This window comes from Balaenoptera acutorostrata, chromosome 1 (genome assembly GCF_949987535.1).
Source record: "Balaenoptera acutorostrata chromosome 1, mBalAcu1.1, whole genome shotgun sequence".
In the NCBI taxonomy this organism is placed as follows: Eukaryota; Metazoa; Chordata; class Mammalia; order Artiodactyla; family Balaenopteridae; genus Balaenoptera; species Balaenoptera acutorostrata.
In genome coordinates this window covers 194,080,029-194,096,393 of record NC_080064.1, presented here as the reverse complement: position 1 = coordinate 194,096,393, position 16,365 = coordinate 194,080,029, and the positions used below count along the sequence as shown (strand labels likewise).

At 47.2% G+C, this 16,365-nt stretch overlaps 1 protein-coding gene across 2 annotated transcripts; it reads right to left on the bottom strand.

The window, feature by feature from the left end:
- Positions 1-4,550: 4,550 nt before the first annotated feature.
- On the bottom strand, positions 4,551-9,476 carry C1H1orf53 (chromosome 1 C1orf53 homolog). 2 transcript variants are annotated; one of them, XM_057535217.1, is made up of 4 exons: positions 9,213-9,476; positions 6,103-6,204; positions 5,818-5,979; positions 4,551-4,798 (listed from the first exon to the last, which is right to left on the bottom strand). In XM_057535217.1, the coding sequence occupies exons 1-3, from the start codon at positions 9,474-9,476 to the stop codon at positions 5,923-5,925; spliced, it is 423 nt and encodes a 140-aa protein (XP_057391200.1). In that variant the 3' UTR covers positions 4,551-4,798; positions 5,818-5,922. The 2 variants fall into 2 exon arrangements, with proteins under 2 accessions (XP_057391200.1, XP_057391204.1); XM_057535221.1 differs by lacking the exon at positions 6,103-6,204.
- Positions 9,477-16,365: the final 6,889 nt, after the last annotated feature.

Sequence of the window (16,365 nt, the reverse complement as noted above, 5' to 3'; positions counted from 1 at the left end):
GCTCCGCGATGCGGGTCCGGGTGCTGCTGCCGCGCTCCCTTCCTGCCCCCCCACCCCTGGGACGCAGCAGGGGCTCCTCCCCAGGGCGCGGGCCGAGCGCGCAGGGGGTTGGGGGATCCCGCACATCAGCGAGCCGCAGGAGACCACTGCCCGGGATGGGGGCCCGTGGGACTGTGCAGGGGTAGACCCACCCCTTCGCCCGCCCCGCAAGCTCTGCCCACAGTTTAGGGCTGGCAAGGGATCCAGCAGGAGCCACGAATCAAAGCCCTCAGGCTTTCTCTTTCCGTCCCAAGTCCCAGAATGTAGCTCAGAGCACCCCGGTAGAGTCCCTCTTTCTACCCGAACCCTTGGTTGCACTAGCCAGTCCTACCAGCCAACTATTCCTACTAGTTTACCTTCTAAGTTCCCCTCACCCCCGACGTTCCCCTTCCCAAGCCGTCCTCTTTAGCTCTTTCTGTCCTCGAGAATCCCCCCTATCTCGGTTCGTTTTCCCAGCCAGGGAGGGGACAAGCCTCCCAGGTTCAGCTCCTCCGCTCGCTGGCTAGGCCGTCGAATGGATGGGCGGCGACACCGACCCGAAGACCTTCAGGTGCTCCCACTCATCCGTGTCCAAACCAATGGGTTTAATCCTCTTTGGGGTCACGAACCGTTTTAGGTATTTGATAAAAACATGCATTCTACACATACACAGACACACACACACACACACACACACAGAGGCAGAGGCGCGCGTGCGCGCACTGAAGTGCACACCGAAGCTCACACTTTAGAATACAAATTTCGGATGGGAAGATGCTATCTCCAGAAATCTTCCAATCCCCCCCAGAGCCCATGATTCCGAGTTTTGACTCTCTTTTACACCCACAGTCTCAGGAAGAGGGTGGGGCGTGAGTCTGGAGGTTTTGTGTCAGGAGCCCAACCTGGAAACCGTTTGTAGGGGCGAGGATCAGCCAGCGCTGGGCTTGGGCGCTCTGCAGGGCATCCCGCGGGTCTGGGTGGGCAACAGACAGTTGCGAGTTCTTCCACGACATTTTCTCAGAGATGGAGCTCTCCAGAGGCGCGCAAGAGCGTGCCAACACCCCCCGCCCCCGCCACACACACACACACCCACACACTTAACTTCTGACTTTCTTTTTTTTTTCCTGAGGGAGGGGATAGTTTTGGCATCCAGAAGTACCTTTTAATTGTTGCAGGGTAGTAAAAAAGAGCACCGAGGGCTTCCCTGGTGGCGCAGTGGTTGGGAGTCTGCCTGCTAATGCAGGGGACACGGGTTCGCGCCCTGGTCTGGGAGGATCCCACATGCCGCGGAGCGGCTGGGCCCGTGAGCCACGACTGCTGAGCCTGCGCGTCTGGAGCCTGTGCTCCGCAACGGGAGAGGCCGCAATAGTGAGAGGCCCGCGCACCGCGATGAAGAGTAGCCCCCGCTCGCCACAACTGGAGAAAGCCCTAGCACAGAAACGAAGACCCAACATAGCAATCAATCAATCAATAAATAAATCTTTAAAAAAAAAAAAAAAAAAAAAAAGAGCACCGAGTTTTAATCCTCCTTCACGGGCAGACATCCCGTCCACAACTCAAGCCTTTGCTCAAATGTAAAGAAAATGAAAAGGCAGGTGTCGACACGCAGTGGGCAGGTGTGGGGGGGGGGGGCTCCTTCGGGGAAAGGCGGGGACCGTGAGGCCTCAAAGTGCTCAGGGGAAGGCGACATGCCGATGGCCGTTCGCCAGGTTGTGGTCTCCCTTCCCCAGCCTTGTCTGGAGACCCCGCTGGCCTCCGGCGGTGGATCCGGGCGCGCGGGACAGACTTGCGGTCGCCTTAGGACACGGCGCCCTGCGGGGAACAAAGACCCGCGCCGCGCCCGGGGAGTCAACCCCGCTTCTCCAGGCCGCTTCTGGTCCAAAGACACCCACACCGGTGTGGGAGCCCCAGGTTGCACTCGGGGGGGGGGGGGGGGAAAAAAAAGCCCTTCCCTTCCTTGCTCTGCAAAATCGATGGGGTCGGTGTGGCTTTTTGAAGAGGGGGGAGAGTGTACACGTAATCCACCTGCTGGGAGAACGGCCCAGGGCAGGGCCTTCCCCGCGAAGGGAAGAACCACCGCGGCAGGAACGTATCCCCGCCCTCCACCCCGCTAAACCCCTCGCAAGACCCCCAGCTTCCCTTAGGTCTTTCAGTATTAGAAACAATCTAGAAATCAATCTCCCTTGATTTATGGTGCCTGCCTTGCGGCGGCAAGAGTCTCCAAAAACCTTAAAAGTGGAGTAGCAGCGGAGCTGATTTAAACTGGGAAGTCTATTTCTCGGCATCCACGTGTATTTGTACACACACACACACCCAGTAAGAAACCTGACTTTTTACTTTACAAGGTGCGAATACAATAGAACCTGAAGTTCTTGCAGCGAGAGGCCCATTTATGTGGCCGTATTGTGTTTAATGCGGGAGCACCCACCGCTGCCATCCCCGACGTGTGGTTCACAAGCATCTCCCCAGAACCGCGGCGGAGAACTTCAGACCTCGGCTCCCCGGCTCGAGGCAGGAAAGAGTAAGAGCGTCCTCCTCCCCGCCCACACCCCAGCGGCGGCTCCTTGGCTGTTGCTGCCAGGAAGCCTAGAAGTTCTGCCAGGAAGAGTCACAAAGTCCCAAGCCAAGGGTCCTCCCGTCTTGGGCCAGTTCGGCACTGCAGGAGGTGCGCTGGGAGGAGGAAAGAGCTGCCTCTAGGAGGGACGCATCCCTTACCTTATTCCCGTCTGCCAAAGGGCTTTCTCAAAACACTGCCTTACGAGGGGGCGGGGACGGGATCGGGGGGAGCCTCAAAGTGAACTTGCAAAAAGCAAATAGAACACTTCTCTTTGCTTTCCTCCTCCTCTTGTGTCTCCAGAAAGTTGGCCTTCTCCACTCCATTTCCTTCTGGTTTTCCTCTTGGGACTGCTGAAGAAAGCCCCATACAGCTCCCACCCAGAAGATGTCTTTGGTAATCTTCAAATCTAGTGGGAAACATGGAGCTAGCTGGCTGCTCGTTGACCTGAGAATGGAAAGGAAAGTGGCTCCCAGGAGTCCATGAACCTTTCTGGAAAGACTGACTGCCTCCTCTGTCACGATGCTGATCCCTTCTCCTGTTCTCCTCCAAATAATTCCTGGAGAGGGCAACACCAGGCCACAGACACTTCTCTTTCCATCCACGGAGGGCCCGGGGCAGTGTTGCTGAGGGAACCACAGTTAGGAGCGTCAGAAACACCGGGGCACCAACACTGCCAACAGTTTTGGGAAACAACTTACTATTTGACATAAAATGAACACATGGTACATTGGAGACTTAATGGGCTTCTTTTCACTCATTTTACAGTTGAGGTCTTTTGTTTTGAATCAAATATGGGAGAAGGCACCAGAGTCTTTTTGCTGCTTAAGATTTTTAGAAAGCTTAAGACAAAAACCTTCATTGAAGACCACGGGCAGAGACGTAGGCAGACCTCTGAGATGTTGGAGAACCATACAGATTCTGCCGGGAGAAAAAGCTGAGGGTCAGCTCTGGGTAAAGCCAGCCTTCCATTTCACTGACCAGTTTTCCCCTGCAAGGAAAAGGCTTCCTGGGGGCTGCTATCCTCAGAGGGAAATAGAAAAGGAGGCGTGGGGAGGGGACCCAGAACCTGGGTTGGAGACTGAAGCCCAGGGTCTTCGCAGCAGTGAATGAAATGGGTGTAAAGCTAATAAAACATCCTAAAACAGATTAGCCTGCAAAGTGCCATCAGAGATGGAGGAGTAAAATGGGGGGGGGGGGGGGGAGAGAGAAAAAAAGAATGGTTTAATCGAAGCATCTTAAGCAGCCTGACCCCCAAGTCAGAATGATTTAAAGGTTTTATTAGGAGAACAGATGGAAGATGAGAGCATTTCTCGCCGCCGAATGGCCCTTCTTGGACACTCATACGCTGTATGATATAGCATTATATCAATCTCCTTATAGCTCAAGATATAAATAAAAGGAAGAATGTATTCAAACTCTTCTATTTGCCAGCAACCTCCCTTGGGTTGCTAACTCTGAGGAGAAAACAGTAGGAGAATTGAGGCTATAAAAAAAAAATCAAGAGCTACTAATGTGACCCAATTGCTGCTATTTATTTAATGGAACAGTCATTATTTTCTTTCTTCGACATATGTCTGATAACGAAGCAAAAAGAAAGGAAAATAATTATCAGTGTGCCACTTTAGATACACACAGAGACTTCCCTGGTGGTACAGTGGTTAAGAATCCGCTTGCTAATGCAGGGGACACGCGTTCGAGCCCTGGTCCAGGAAGATCCCACATGCCACGGAGCCCGTGTGCCACAACTACTGAGCACGTGTGTTGCAACTACCGAAGCCCACGTGCCTAGAGCCTGTGCTCAACAATAAGAGAAGCCACCACAATGAGTAGCCCAGGCACCACACGAAGAGTAGCCCCCACTCGCCACAACTAGAAAAAGCCCACGTGCAGCAACGAAGACCCAACGCAGCCAAACATAAATAAATAAATAAATAAATTTATATTCAGAAAAGAAACACACAAACATTTGCCAGCTTTTTCATTTTATTGATGTTCTTTTAATACACATTTAAGATTAAGATTAATAGATGCTTAAGTTTAAGATTAAACTAGTGCTCAGGTACTAACAGCACAGAAAGCAATTCTGGATTAAGGTTTTATTTATTTTTTTAATAAGGCTCAATTAGATGGAGAACAGAAATGAAATTCTTCTCAAACATAAAAATATGAATTGAATTGCTTCTTTTTGGATGGATCTTTAACATTGACTTGACCATATGGACACTGCAAAAGAAATAAAGCAAGTTACTGTTGAATTATTTAACAATCATCTTGAAGAAGTACACTTCTCATGGTGAAAAAAAGAGACTGCTAATAACGTTCTATAGATTATTTGATCTGCCTCCTATAGACTAAGAGGAGAACGATGGCAACGTCTGGCAAATGGTTCTAATTAGGGTCCAAGAATCACTTCCTAAATGCATCCTTCCAACTTCAAGAATTTTACTGTCAAAACCTCACCCTTAAAAAATCCTCCAGTCCTCAACTCAGGCAAAGCTCTTATGGGTTTGATTAGAAACAGCTAATGGCACAGGTAGGAACATCCATAAAAGTGAAGGCTTAATTTTTCAATACTGGCTACTGTTAATACAAGCATTTAATGTCAATTCCTTGATTAGAAAGTAGGTCGGTTAGAGGAAATAACTCCTTCTTGCCCCCAAACATACAGTCAAAGTGGTCTATAAACAGAGGTTATCTGTTTATAATCTTAACTGTATAACAATTTACCTTACTAGTAGTATGCTTTTAAAAAGTTAGAGTGCAGAACCCATTCCCATTTATTTTTTGTTCAAAATAGGGAAGTATTACATAGTTCATCTTAATCAGTGAGCACAGAGATATATGGCTGCTGAAATATACATTTTAGGAAACGTACAGCACTAAGTTTGGAGTAGCAAGTTTCATGGTTATTTTAAAGACAGAGTAGAAAACAACCACAGAAAGAATGGGCAGGGGGGAGGGGGGGAGAGAAGGAGAAGAAAGAGGAGGAGAGGGGGAGTAGTAATAATAATAATAATAGTAATAATAATGGAGAAGAAGGAGGAGAAAGAGGAGGAGGAAAGGAAGGGAGGGACATGGAGGGAGGAAATCATTATCATTATAAAAAACCCACCTGTCAATGCTGGGCAAGTATATATTTATTCAGCTAAAAATGAAAAATAAATGCTTCCTGGGATCTAGTTTGCAATATTCCGGATTTCTTTTCCTGCCCTCTTTCTACTTGCCTAGTAAACACAACTTACTTGAAACCTCGTGAAAAGTTTCCTCGTAATAAAGAACTCCCATGAATTTCCAAACACAGCGTTTCAAGGAACTGATGCTCACGATGAAACGTTACAAAATTCCATTCACTTTAAAGGTCCTCTGTTGGTCTTAAGGACTTCACTGTCCATGGCCAGAGTAGCCTGTGAAAAGTGCACACCAGGCTCTATTTAGCACTTTTCTTTGACTTGTTTTTCAAATAATAGGTATTTACGAAGTCACGGAAGCACCAAAAACTGCTGCCATCCTGCCGAATTGGTACTCACGTGTCTGCAGGTAGAGACGCAGCATCTGCCTCTCTGCAAGTGGGCCAGCTGGGTGAGCACAATGTAGCCGGTAGCTGGGCCCACGTAGTTCAGCCGGCCAGCCTGAAGAGTAGTGAAATCAAACAATCCATTCATCTCAGTATTCATCGTATCTCCTCACCATCATTCCTACTCATAAAATACTGCAACATTTTCTTCAAACAATATTAAACTTCTTCCCAGCAATTTTCGTGGCACTTGCAATTAAGGACTGAATGCATTCCAACATTATACACGATCCAACTTTATGTGACATAAGGAGAAAATATACAGTTTGAGAAAAATGAGAAGTTGATGGAAAAACAAGAACTCCTCTATACCCAATAACGATGTAACCACTGCTCAGGTATTTTTCATTCAGTTTCTAGGTAACAAGTTTAATAACAGGTGATTTAATGACTTTAAGAGCTTAAGAGGCTGAAAATGAACTTTCACTCAGAAGTTGCAGTTGCAATTTCAGTACTTAAAATATGTGGATAATGATTTAAACTTACAGAAAAGGTGCTAATCAAAACCAACAGTCCTTCGAGAAAAGTACTACCTTTACTATTATTTAACACTTTTCCTTACCGTCATCGTGTGCTACTCCACTGCACATTTTGTGCTGTTTTCTTTTTTTTTGGAGTGTCGTTAGTGCCATTTTTAAGCAAAATAAAAGTATTATTTTAACATATTAACACTCAGTGCTTTCACGACTTTGATCAAAAGCAGCTTTTACTACAGCACTTCAGATGTCAAGAAAGCATCCTCTATCTACATTCAAACATAGTCTTAAAAAGGTGTCCCAAGCACGCTGTGTGAAGACAAATAATGCAACCTCTTCTGTGGATTTGGGCCACATGAGTGATATTACTTAGCCTTGAGATTTTGAAGGGGAACTGTCTCCTGGGCTTTTTCTATAACCCTTTTACCATGCAGTAACTCTGCACCCCTCTTGCATAGAGCCTTTCCATTAAAATACACGTGACACTTAAATATCTTCTTACATGTATTTTTGTGTATGCCGCAAACTACTTCTTCGGAGTGTCTTCCTTAGCGGCTGAATATTTTGTTCTGGTTCAGCTTTTCATCAACTATGCATCATGAATAAAGCATGGAGTAAAAGGAAAACTAGAGTTCAAGCCTAGGCTTCCTCTAAGGCATTCCAGCAAAGTGAGCCCAGGGCAGCAGAAGTCCAGCAATCAAGTCCCAAGGCTAGCCTAAGGGGCCTCCCGAATCCTTTGCGGTCGCAGAAGCAGATTACATGAAACCAGCGGCACTGAACACTACTTTAGAACGAACAATTGTCAAGACCTCGCTTCTTTATTTACAAAGTCCGTGTTGGAAGACTTGGAAGAAAAGCAAAAGAATGCTGGGAACTCTGTTAGCAGACTTCTTTCCGCTTTTCATCGTTGGGGGTCTTCTGGAACCTGGGAGCCTGACAGATTGCTCCTGGGCCTGGGCTGCTCTCCTGCTTTCCAAGTCAATGGGGAAACTCTGATGGCTGCCCACACAAACGTAATTTGTCCTCAGTAAGTGAGCCTCAGGTAGTGGTGGCAACAGACAAAGGCAGGGCAAGAGTGTCGACAGTCTGACTGGAGAACAAGATGCCCAGTGATGCAGGTCAGCACACGTAAGAGAGCTACCTGCCTGCAGGTGTGGAAGAAGGACCACTGCGGGGGGGGGGGGGGGCTCTGATTTGTTGAACAACAAAAACAACAAGCTCATTATTGGGTTTGCTTATGGTCTCCTGGACAGCCATTTAACCTGTGATACTGACATGGATGAAACAGTGTGAATTCCTTGAGTGAGAAAAAGTTTCTTTCCCTTCCCAGGCTGATTGAGCCGGTCATTCCAGGCCACTGGTGTTTGCTCTATAGAGAATGACACTTTTTGCTTCTATTTACCACATTTAAATAGTGAACTATGGGAACAAATTATACATTATTTTAAAAAGAGTATAAACAAGAACCATCAAAAGCTGCCAGTCATTTCCTAAAGAGTCTTTGTGCAGAAGTTTCAACACAGAAGTGGATCTCAGGGCCTACTAACTGCCCGTGGAAAAAAAACGTCAACTTTAGGCAACCTCTAAGGTTTTCTTCTCTGCTCCCCTGGTTCAGGCCAAATAACACTAGTCATGTCAAGTGCTGGTCGCCCGCACTGTATTCAACAGGCTACTTTTGTATCTTTTCTATATCTTTATCATAGAACTCACTTGCTCTTTCAAGATGATACAAATTTAAACATGCTACCCTTAAACGTATGTAGTCTGTGTCAGAAAGCGTTAAGGGAGGTGATAAGTTTTGATATTGGTGCTAACAAGCAATTGTCAAATCCCCAAACCAGAAGAAAACACAGCTCAAGATTGTCTAGTAAAAATGTAAACGCCTATTTATACTTTCCTTTGTAACTCTGCTCCGATAGGTGGAAAGGACGAAAGGATGATAGAAAAAATTAAAATAAATTAAAAATAAGTTCATGTTTTATGTTTTCATTATTGAAATCATTGGATGGCAGTGTTTAACTGATACTGCAGATAAACACACACATATTTCCCTGTGACTTCTCAGCTCCTCTACCTCCTCTATCAATGCCTTACACCCCTCCCCCAGCCCCAAACACACACACGCGCGCGCGCACACACACACACACACACACACACACACACAGAGGACAGTGATGACGGGCCCTAGACTGCGACCGGAGTTTAGCTCGGACACTGATCAGAAAGGAGTCGCGCTCATACTCGGGATAGATCCACGTTAACTCTTTGCCCGGAATAGGAAACCGTGGCCAGTTTTCAAGCGAAAAGTTCTGAGCGGGAAGCTTGCACGCCGTCAGACACCCGAGGCAGGACTGCACCGGCCTCCGGCAATCCCTCTCCAGACCGGGGACGCGCAGGCGCACCTATCACCGGACGGCCGGGGAGGGCGGGGCTGACGGGGGGCGGGGCTGACGGGGAGGGCGGGGCGGGGTGTCTGGGGAGGAGGGGCCTCACTGCGCAAGCGCATGGTCCTTGGGGCTGCGGTCTGGGCGGGGCGGGGAGGGGCATAGCAACCCGGGTGCCCGGGAGGGACGGGGCGGGGCCTCACCGCGCAGGCGGCGGCGTGAAGCTCCGAGATCTTCCGCTCCGCTGCTGTTAACTCTTTGCTCGCCGGACGCCTCGCTGCTCCCTCCGGCCCGCCTTGCGAGTCGGGCCCGGAGCCGCTGCGGTCTCCCTGCGAAGCGGAGCAGAGGGTGAAGCTGAGGCGCTGTCGGAACGCTTCTCCGACCCGGGGCGGTTCTGGCGGCGGGGCGGCGGACGGCTGCCTCCCGAGCGCAGCGCCGGCGGACACCGGGACCCGCCAGGCCGCCATGGCTGCCGCCTGTGGGAGGCGGGGCGCTGGGCCCACGGGGTGGCCCGTACTGCTCCCGCCGAGCTTGGCCGGGCCCAGACCCGCCACCCCGGACCCCGCCCTCCGACCCTCGACCCCGGACCCGCACTCCGGTCCTGGACCCCGACCCCCACCTCCTGACCTCGGCCTTCCGGACTCTGACTCCCTCTCCGACCCAGGGCCCCGGCCTCCGGACTCGGATCCCGCCCTCCGACCTCTGACCCCTCCCTCTGGACCTGGATCCCATCTTCCGACCCCCGAACCGGACCCCGCCCTCCGATCCCTGCCCTCGGACCTGGACCCCGACCCCAGCCCCGGCTCTCCGGCTCCGGACCTTGACCCCTGACCCCGGATCCCGCCCTCTGGTCCTGGACCTGGCCCTCCGAGCCCAGACCCCCGACCCCGCCCTCGCCCTCCGGACCCGGACCCCGGCCTTCCGCAGCCCCACCGGCCCTGCCCGGCAGATAAAGTGGACCTTAGGCAGCTGAGGAGGCTCCCACAAGATGCGGAGACGGGGAAGAAGGTGCCTTTTCCACTCTCTGGACTTTCATTCTAGGTGTTCCATTGGTCTTCTGAGGTGACACGTGGACCTTTTTTCTCGTGTCAAACTAGTCTTGGGATAGATATTTCAGCGTAATCGCCACAACTAAGATGCCAGAAAGTGATCAAAATACCCCAGGTTTGTTTATAACCCGCTTGGGCTCGTCCAGAAAAGGCTGAGTATCTACAGGTGATGTGTGCTTGGAGGGCAGCTGGAAGGGGAGCCCTCACGGCCTGGTTCTTTGGCCCAGACTAAAATGAGGACCAAAAGGAAGAATGGGCGGTGGTTTCATGTTGCTAAGTATTTGCAAAATCCAAACTAAAATTATATTTCCTGTCCAAAAGATGAGAGAAAGTTATCCTGCTACCCTCCACAAAATTAAATTTGAGAAAATTAGCACAATCCCAGGAGGTAACTTCAGGCACTAGAATTAAATTAACACCACTCCTGACTCCCACCCTCACCCTGTGTTTCAGGCTTGAAGAGTAGCCGTTTTGTAAGTGTTCTTAGCTTTTTGAGAAAATGAGGGCAGGAATTGATCCCTGAGGACGAGAGTAGATTGTTGAGTGGTACAGAAGGATGACCCTGGACCATCACCACCCCTTTTTTGGCATCTGCATTTACCTATAATCATATTTGGGTTCTCTTAGTAGGTGCTGATTGAAACGACCCTATTGGTCTGTTATAGTGAATCTCATAGTGAATTAATAAATCGGCATCCTGTTTTGCAGACCAATTTCCTTTGTGTTGGAATAATAAATTAGTTATCAGGCTCTGGAGACTGCTTAGTGATCTGAGAAGTGTTCAAAACGTGGAAGCCTGAGGAGGGACCCTCAGTAAAGCTATGGAAAAAGCAACTGTGATTAGAAAAAGGAATTCACCATAAATCAGTTGTGTGTGTTTGTTTTTTGTCTTTTTTTGTCAAACCAAATTATCAAATAAAGGAAATAAGTCTGGAAGTTCCAGTTGATTACATTGTTTTTAAAATTGAGGATGAGGATCTATTAATAGTTCATGACAGTAATTCAAAAGGTGGAGACCAAATTTTATAGAAATGAAATAGACTAGACCAGGTTCAAATAGAAAATAAATAGTCATCTAGGAAGAGTAAACACTAGTTTGTGCAGCTTTTGCTTTGGTGGATGTGGGGCAGGTGTGAATATAAAGGGGTAGGAGCAAGGGAGATCTTTGTGATAATAGAATAGTTCTGTGTTCTGGTCATGTCAGAAGTCTACACATGTGTTTAGAGGTAGAACTAGAGTACTTTGTTCCAATGTCACATTCCTGGCTTTGATTTGTGTTACAAGTGTATAAGATATAACCAGTGGGGGAAACTGGGTGAAGGGAACCTGCTGTATTACCTTTGAAACTTCTTGTGAATCTAATTATTTTAAAATTTAAAAACAGTACTTGGAAAAAGAGATGTTAAAAAAAAAAAAGCTTTCAGATTACCCGGTAAAGCAGATCATGAATTAACCAGAACCTTTCTTTATCTCCTCCATCCCCAGGTTTAAAAATCATCCATTAGTTAGTAAGGCCTTTGGGCATTTAGGCTTAGAAAGCTGTTTTGTGGGACTTCCCTGGTGGTCCAGTGGTTAAGACTTCCCGCTCCCAATGCAGGGGACCTGGGTTCAATCCCTGGTCAGGGGACTAGATCCCTAAAAATCCTGCATGCTGCAACGAAGATCCTGCGTGCCGCAACTAAGACCTGGTGCAGCCAAATTAATAAATAAATAAACATTAAAAAAAAAAAGAGAAAGAAAGCTGTTTTGTACTATTCACGTTACATGTGTGTGCATTCTTATATATCTTTAAACATAATCTGAGCTGGAAATCTGTATAGTTAAGAGTTGATAAAGTATTTTAGTACAAATCGTTTCTAAACAGATTTGATAATTAGAGTGTCATTTAGACTTTGAATAGATTATGTGCCCGTTTCAGTTTTCGTCTGATCTTCACACTCGGGAGTCAGTGTCATAGCACGTCAAGTAACTTTCATTCACTGCATCTCTTGTTTGAAAGAGCCTTCTTGGCTCTTGACCCTTACCTTATTCTAGCGTGTGTTCACTTCTTCTCAGACTGTCTGCGCTCACAGTAGACACACCTGGACGAGAAGAAGCCTTTTTGCCCCCAGAAGTTCTAACAGCCATCTCTTCATCACGTGTCCGTTCCTGAACCGATCTTCATGAGTACAGGTTGTGTCGAAGGCAGTCGGGGCCTGTCTCGGGAACTGCCTTGTGAACCCCCCAGACCCAGGCCTGAGAACGGCCTGTATTGATGCTGGGGGCACAATGAACAAATGTCCACTGCAGTGTGACTTGCAAAGGCAAAATAAATTCCTCCAGCCCACTCAGTCTTTTTAGCATTTAGTATTAATTGCTTATGGTTTAAAACATTTTTCACTGTTCCTCTGGTTTCCCCTCTAGATGTCCTTCCTTTGATCTCCCACAATTATTTGCTCCATTTTAGCTTTTTATATGTAGTAATTTGGGGGGCACTGTTTTCTCAACAGATTGTAAACGAGATTGTAGGGCAGCAGTCCCCAACCTTTTTGGTAACCAGGGACCTGTTTTGTGGAAGACAGTTTTTCCATGGACCGGGTCGGGTGTTGGTGCAGGATGATTGCAGGATGATTCAAGCGTATTACATTTATGGTGCACTTTATTTCTATTAGTATTACATTGTAATAGATAATGAAATAATTATACAACTCACCGTCATGCTGACGGGAGGCGGAGCTCAGGCAGTAATTTGAGCGATGGGGAGCGGCTGTAAATACAGATGAAGCTTCACTCGCTGGCCCACCGCTACCTCCTGCTGTGCAGTCAGTTCCTAACAGGCCACAGACCAGTAGCGGTCTGTGGCCCGGGGGTTGGGGACCCCTGTGGTAGGGAATATGCTGTTTTCATCTTTGTATCTCCACAACCCCACCTGTACTTTTGTACCTATTACTATGACACTTAGTGAATAAAGGCTTTTCAAATGGGCAAGTCCGTGGTTGTTCATTCTGAAATATATAATCCTTAGCTAGTGGGTAAACATTTCATACGAAATTCTAAAATTAACATTCTTTACATAATGCAAATTTGAAAATATTTACTATGGATTAATAATTGCAAATAAATACTTTAGAAACTGCGTGATAAAGATACTAACTCTGAGGTCTTATTAAATTGTATTTATTAAATAGCATCGGGCCATTTTACTGACAATCAGGACATATGTACACATTATCAAATTGTCTGATGTAAGCCCCCAAAAGCTGCCTCTGATTAATTTTAAGTGTTATCTGTGTTATCTTTTAACAAATTAATGAACGTACTGCATTGTTAGTGGGCAAATGGGTGCTGGGGTCACAGAGCACAGACGTCTTGTCCGGGCACTGCCTGTTTTGCGCAGTTGTTTTTGGACACTGATTTATGTATTTGATGTCTTTCAAATAGCCGGATGGTGAGTTATGACATGTCATGCTTCACATAGAGCGCATTTCACTCTCGATTCTTATGATTGAGAGCAAATGTCACACGCCCCTAAGGTCGCCCATAGGGAATCTTCGTTTCATTTCATCCGACATCCCATAGCACACTTTGTTTTACAGAGCTGGTCTTAGAAAGTTCTTCGGGGAATTATAACCGCTTCTGTTTGCCAGCCCAGCGAATCTCGGCTTTCTTCACGAGGGGTGCTCGCCCACCAGCGCTGCCTGCCCGGAGCGCTCTTGCCCTCGGCTCCTATCTTTCCGTTTTATTTTCGTCTCCCTGGACAGACAAGCTGTGGATGGGCTGCCTGACATGAAGGAATCTAGCCATTTCAGGTCCTCCTCCACCCTCGCAATCACTCTCCACTGAGCAGTAGACCAGCTTCTTCCCCCACCGCCAAGGTGAGGCGGCAGGCATGACTTGATGGTTAAATTCGGGACACTCGGACACAGTACTTACCCGACTGCATTGAAAGCAGCAGCCCTCAGCCCTTCTCACTGCACACTGCGCCCTCCCGTGATTTAATCTACGCTTATGTTTTTGTTTTTTTTTTAATTTTTATTTATTTATTTATTTATTTATTTATTTATGGCTGTGTTGGGTCTTCGTTTCTGTGCGAGGGCTTTCTCTAGTTGTGGCAAGCGGGGGCCACTCTTCATCGCGGTGCGCGGGCCTCTCACTATCGCGGCCTCTCTTGTTGCGGAGCACAGGCTCCAGATGCGCAGGCTCAGTAATTGTGGCTCACGGGCCCAGTTGCTCCGCGGTGTGTGGGATCTTCCCAGACCAGGACTCGAACCCGTGTCCCCTGCATTGGCAGGCAGATTCTCAACCACTGCGCCACCAGGGAAGCCCTACGCTTATGTTTTTAATCTGTTACCTACATGCTCACGGCTCCCAGATCCCTGCTCAGGATCCACGCTTGTGAGGTCCGAACACCTACTTTCCACCTGCCTGCTGTACAGATAAACTTACAAATACCCCCAAACTCAGAATGGACTTCACCATCATTCCCGTCGAAGTCCTACTGCCCTGTTTATTTCCTCTTTTAAAAGCACAGCAAATTCAGAGATTTCTTTTCAGAGAATGACCCTTCACTCCACATCTCCCCACCCAGGTGATCACCAAGTCCTACCCATTTTACTTATCTATGTCTCAAACCCGCCCTCCTTTGCGTCTATCATTCTTCTAGCTCAGTTTGTTATTTCTTTCCCCACGGCTACAGCTAGAACGGAATGGCTCATTGATGTAAATAACAAATAATGAGGACTTATACTGTATTAGGGCCCTCTCCTAAGTGCTGGAGACGGATTGTTCGTACTTCGCGCGCGCGATATTTATTCTGACAAAGATATCCATCAGCTCCTTGAAGTGGTGAAGTCATGCCTGTCCCTAAACCTCGGTCCCTATGTCCCCTCCTCCATGAAGCCCTCCCTGACTGCTCATCTTGCTCATTGCCTCCTCTGCAGGCTGGGCTGGGCACAGCACTTAAGTTTTCCATAATATCCAAAATGTGTCCCTACATTTGCACTTTCTTATTGTATGGTTTTGTATTTATGAGGGCTTTTTTACTAGCAGCTTGTGAGGTCTTTAAGGGCAAAGGATTGTCTTAATCATCTTTGTATCCCTAGCAGCACAAGTACATAGGAAATGCTAAAAAAGAAAAGCTTGTTGAAATGAATGGATGAACGCATAACAGCAGCAAAACCCCACATCTGAGTCACACAGTAAAGAAATGATACAAATGCACTTTCCCCTAATATTTTATGGTTAAGAATCAGTGTTGGGTTTTATCAACACATCGGTTGATCTCAGTCTATTGTCCTGAGAGACAATATCTTAAGATAACAACAAGGTAACCGAGATTTTATCTGGTAATCTATTTAGTAAGCTCCCCCCAAACAGTCATTGAATTCATGGTAAGTGCAGTGTATGCGCTGCATTTCAAATGAAGTCAGTGTACGTTGACAGTGAAGTGCAGCCTTGTTAACCCTGAACAATCATTCCAATTATAAACTACATGCACACAATCACTGTCACATAAAATATCCAGACTAATTACTTCTAGCCCTTTTGTTATGCAATTATTCGAAATGAAACCTACTCTTATGGATATTCGGTATTAACAGTGTATTTCCCAGAAAGAACATTGCTAACGAGCTAGCAAGAATGTGATTCCATTTGTACCTTATTACAATAGATGGATTAGTGTTGTGCTTTTACAATTACACGGGCAGCCACTGTTTTGCAGGATTTCCCACATACCAACACAGCAGCAAAGAGATCTCGGTTCAGGTCGTAAATCCAACATACAAATCAGAGCCTTGTTCTCTGCACTCTTGCTGCAGCCTGAGGGAGAAAAGCATGTCCACTGTTCCATGACCGCAGTGAAAGGCACACTGAGTTTCAGGTCAAACATCCATGACACTGACGTGTCTGACTAGTCTGCCGACTATGGTCTATGTTAATATCCTCCCCGCGGTGAGCAGGAGGGATGTACCTCCGGGATCAGCACAGCACACAAGCCTTCTGGGTTTCCTACAGGTGTAAAATTGATGCATCTCTGGAGTCCTGTGGAACGTGCATCTTCTACATGTAGCTGAACTGTACACTTGCTGTGTGAATGGTCATATTTGTACAATTCTATAAGGATGCTCTCACCACCAATTGCTCTATCTGATGGTATTTCTTGATGACACGTTTCGATAGCATTGTTAAAGAAGATAGTTCTGAATTTGTCTATGCTTGTGATTTGTTCAGCTTTTCCTTCATGTACTTTGAAGCTCTGTTAGCAGGTGCATAAATACACAGGATTGTGATATCCCCTTGAATTTACCCCGTTATCATTATATATTAT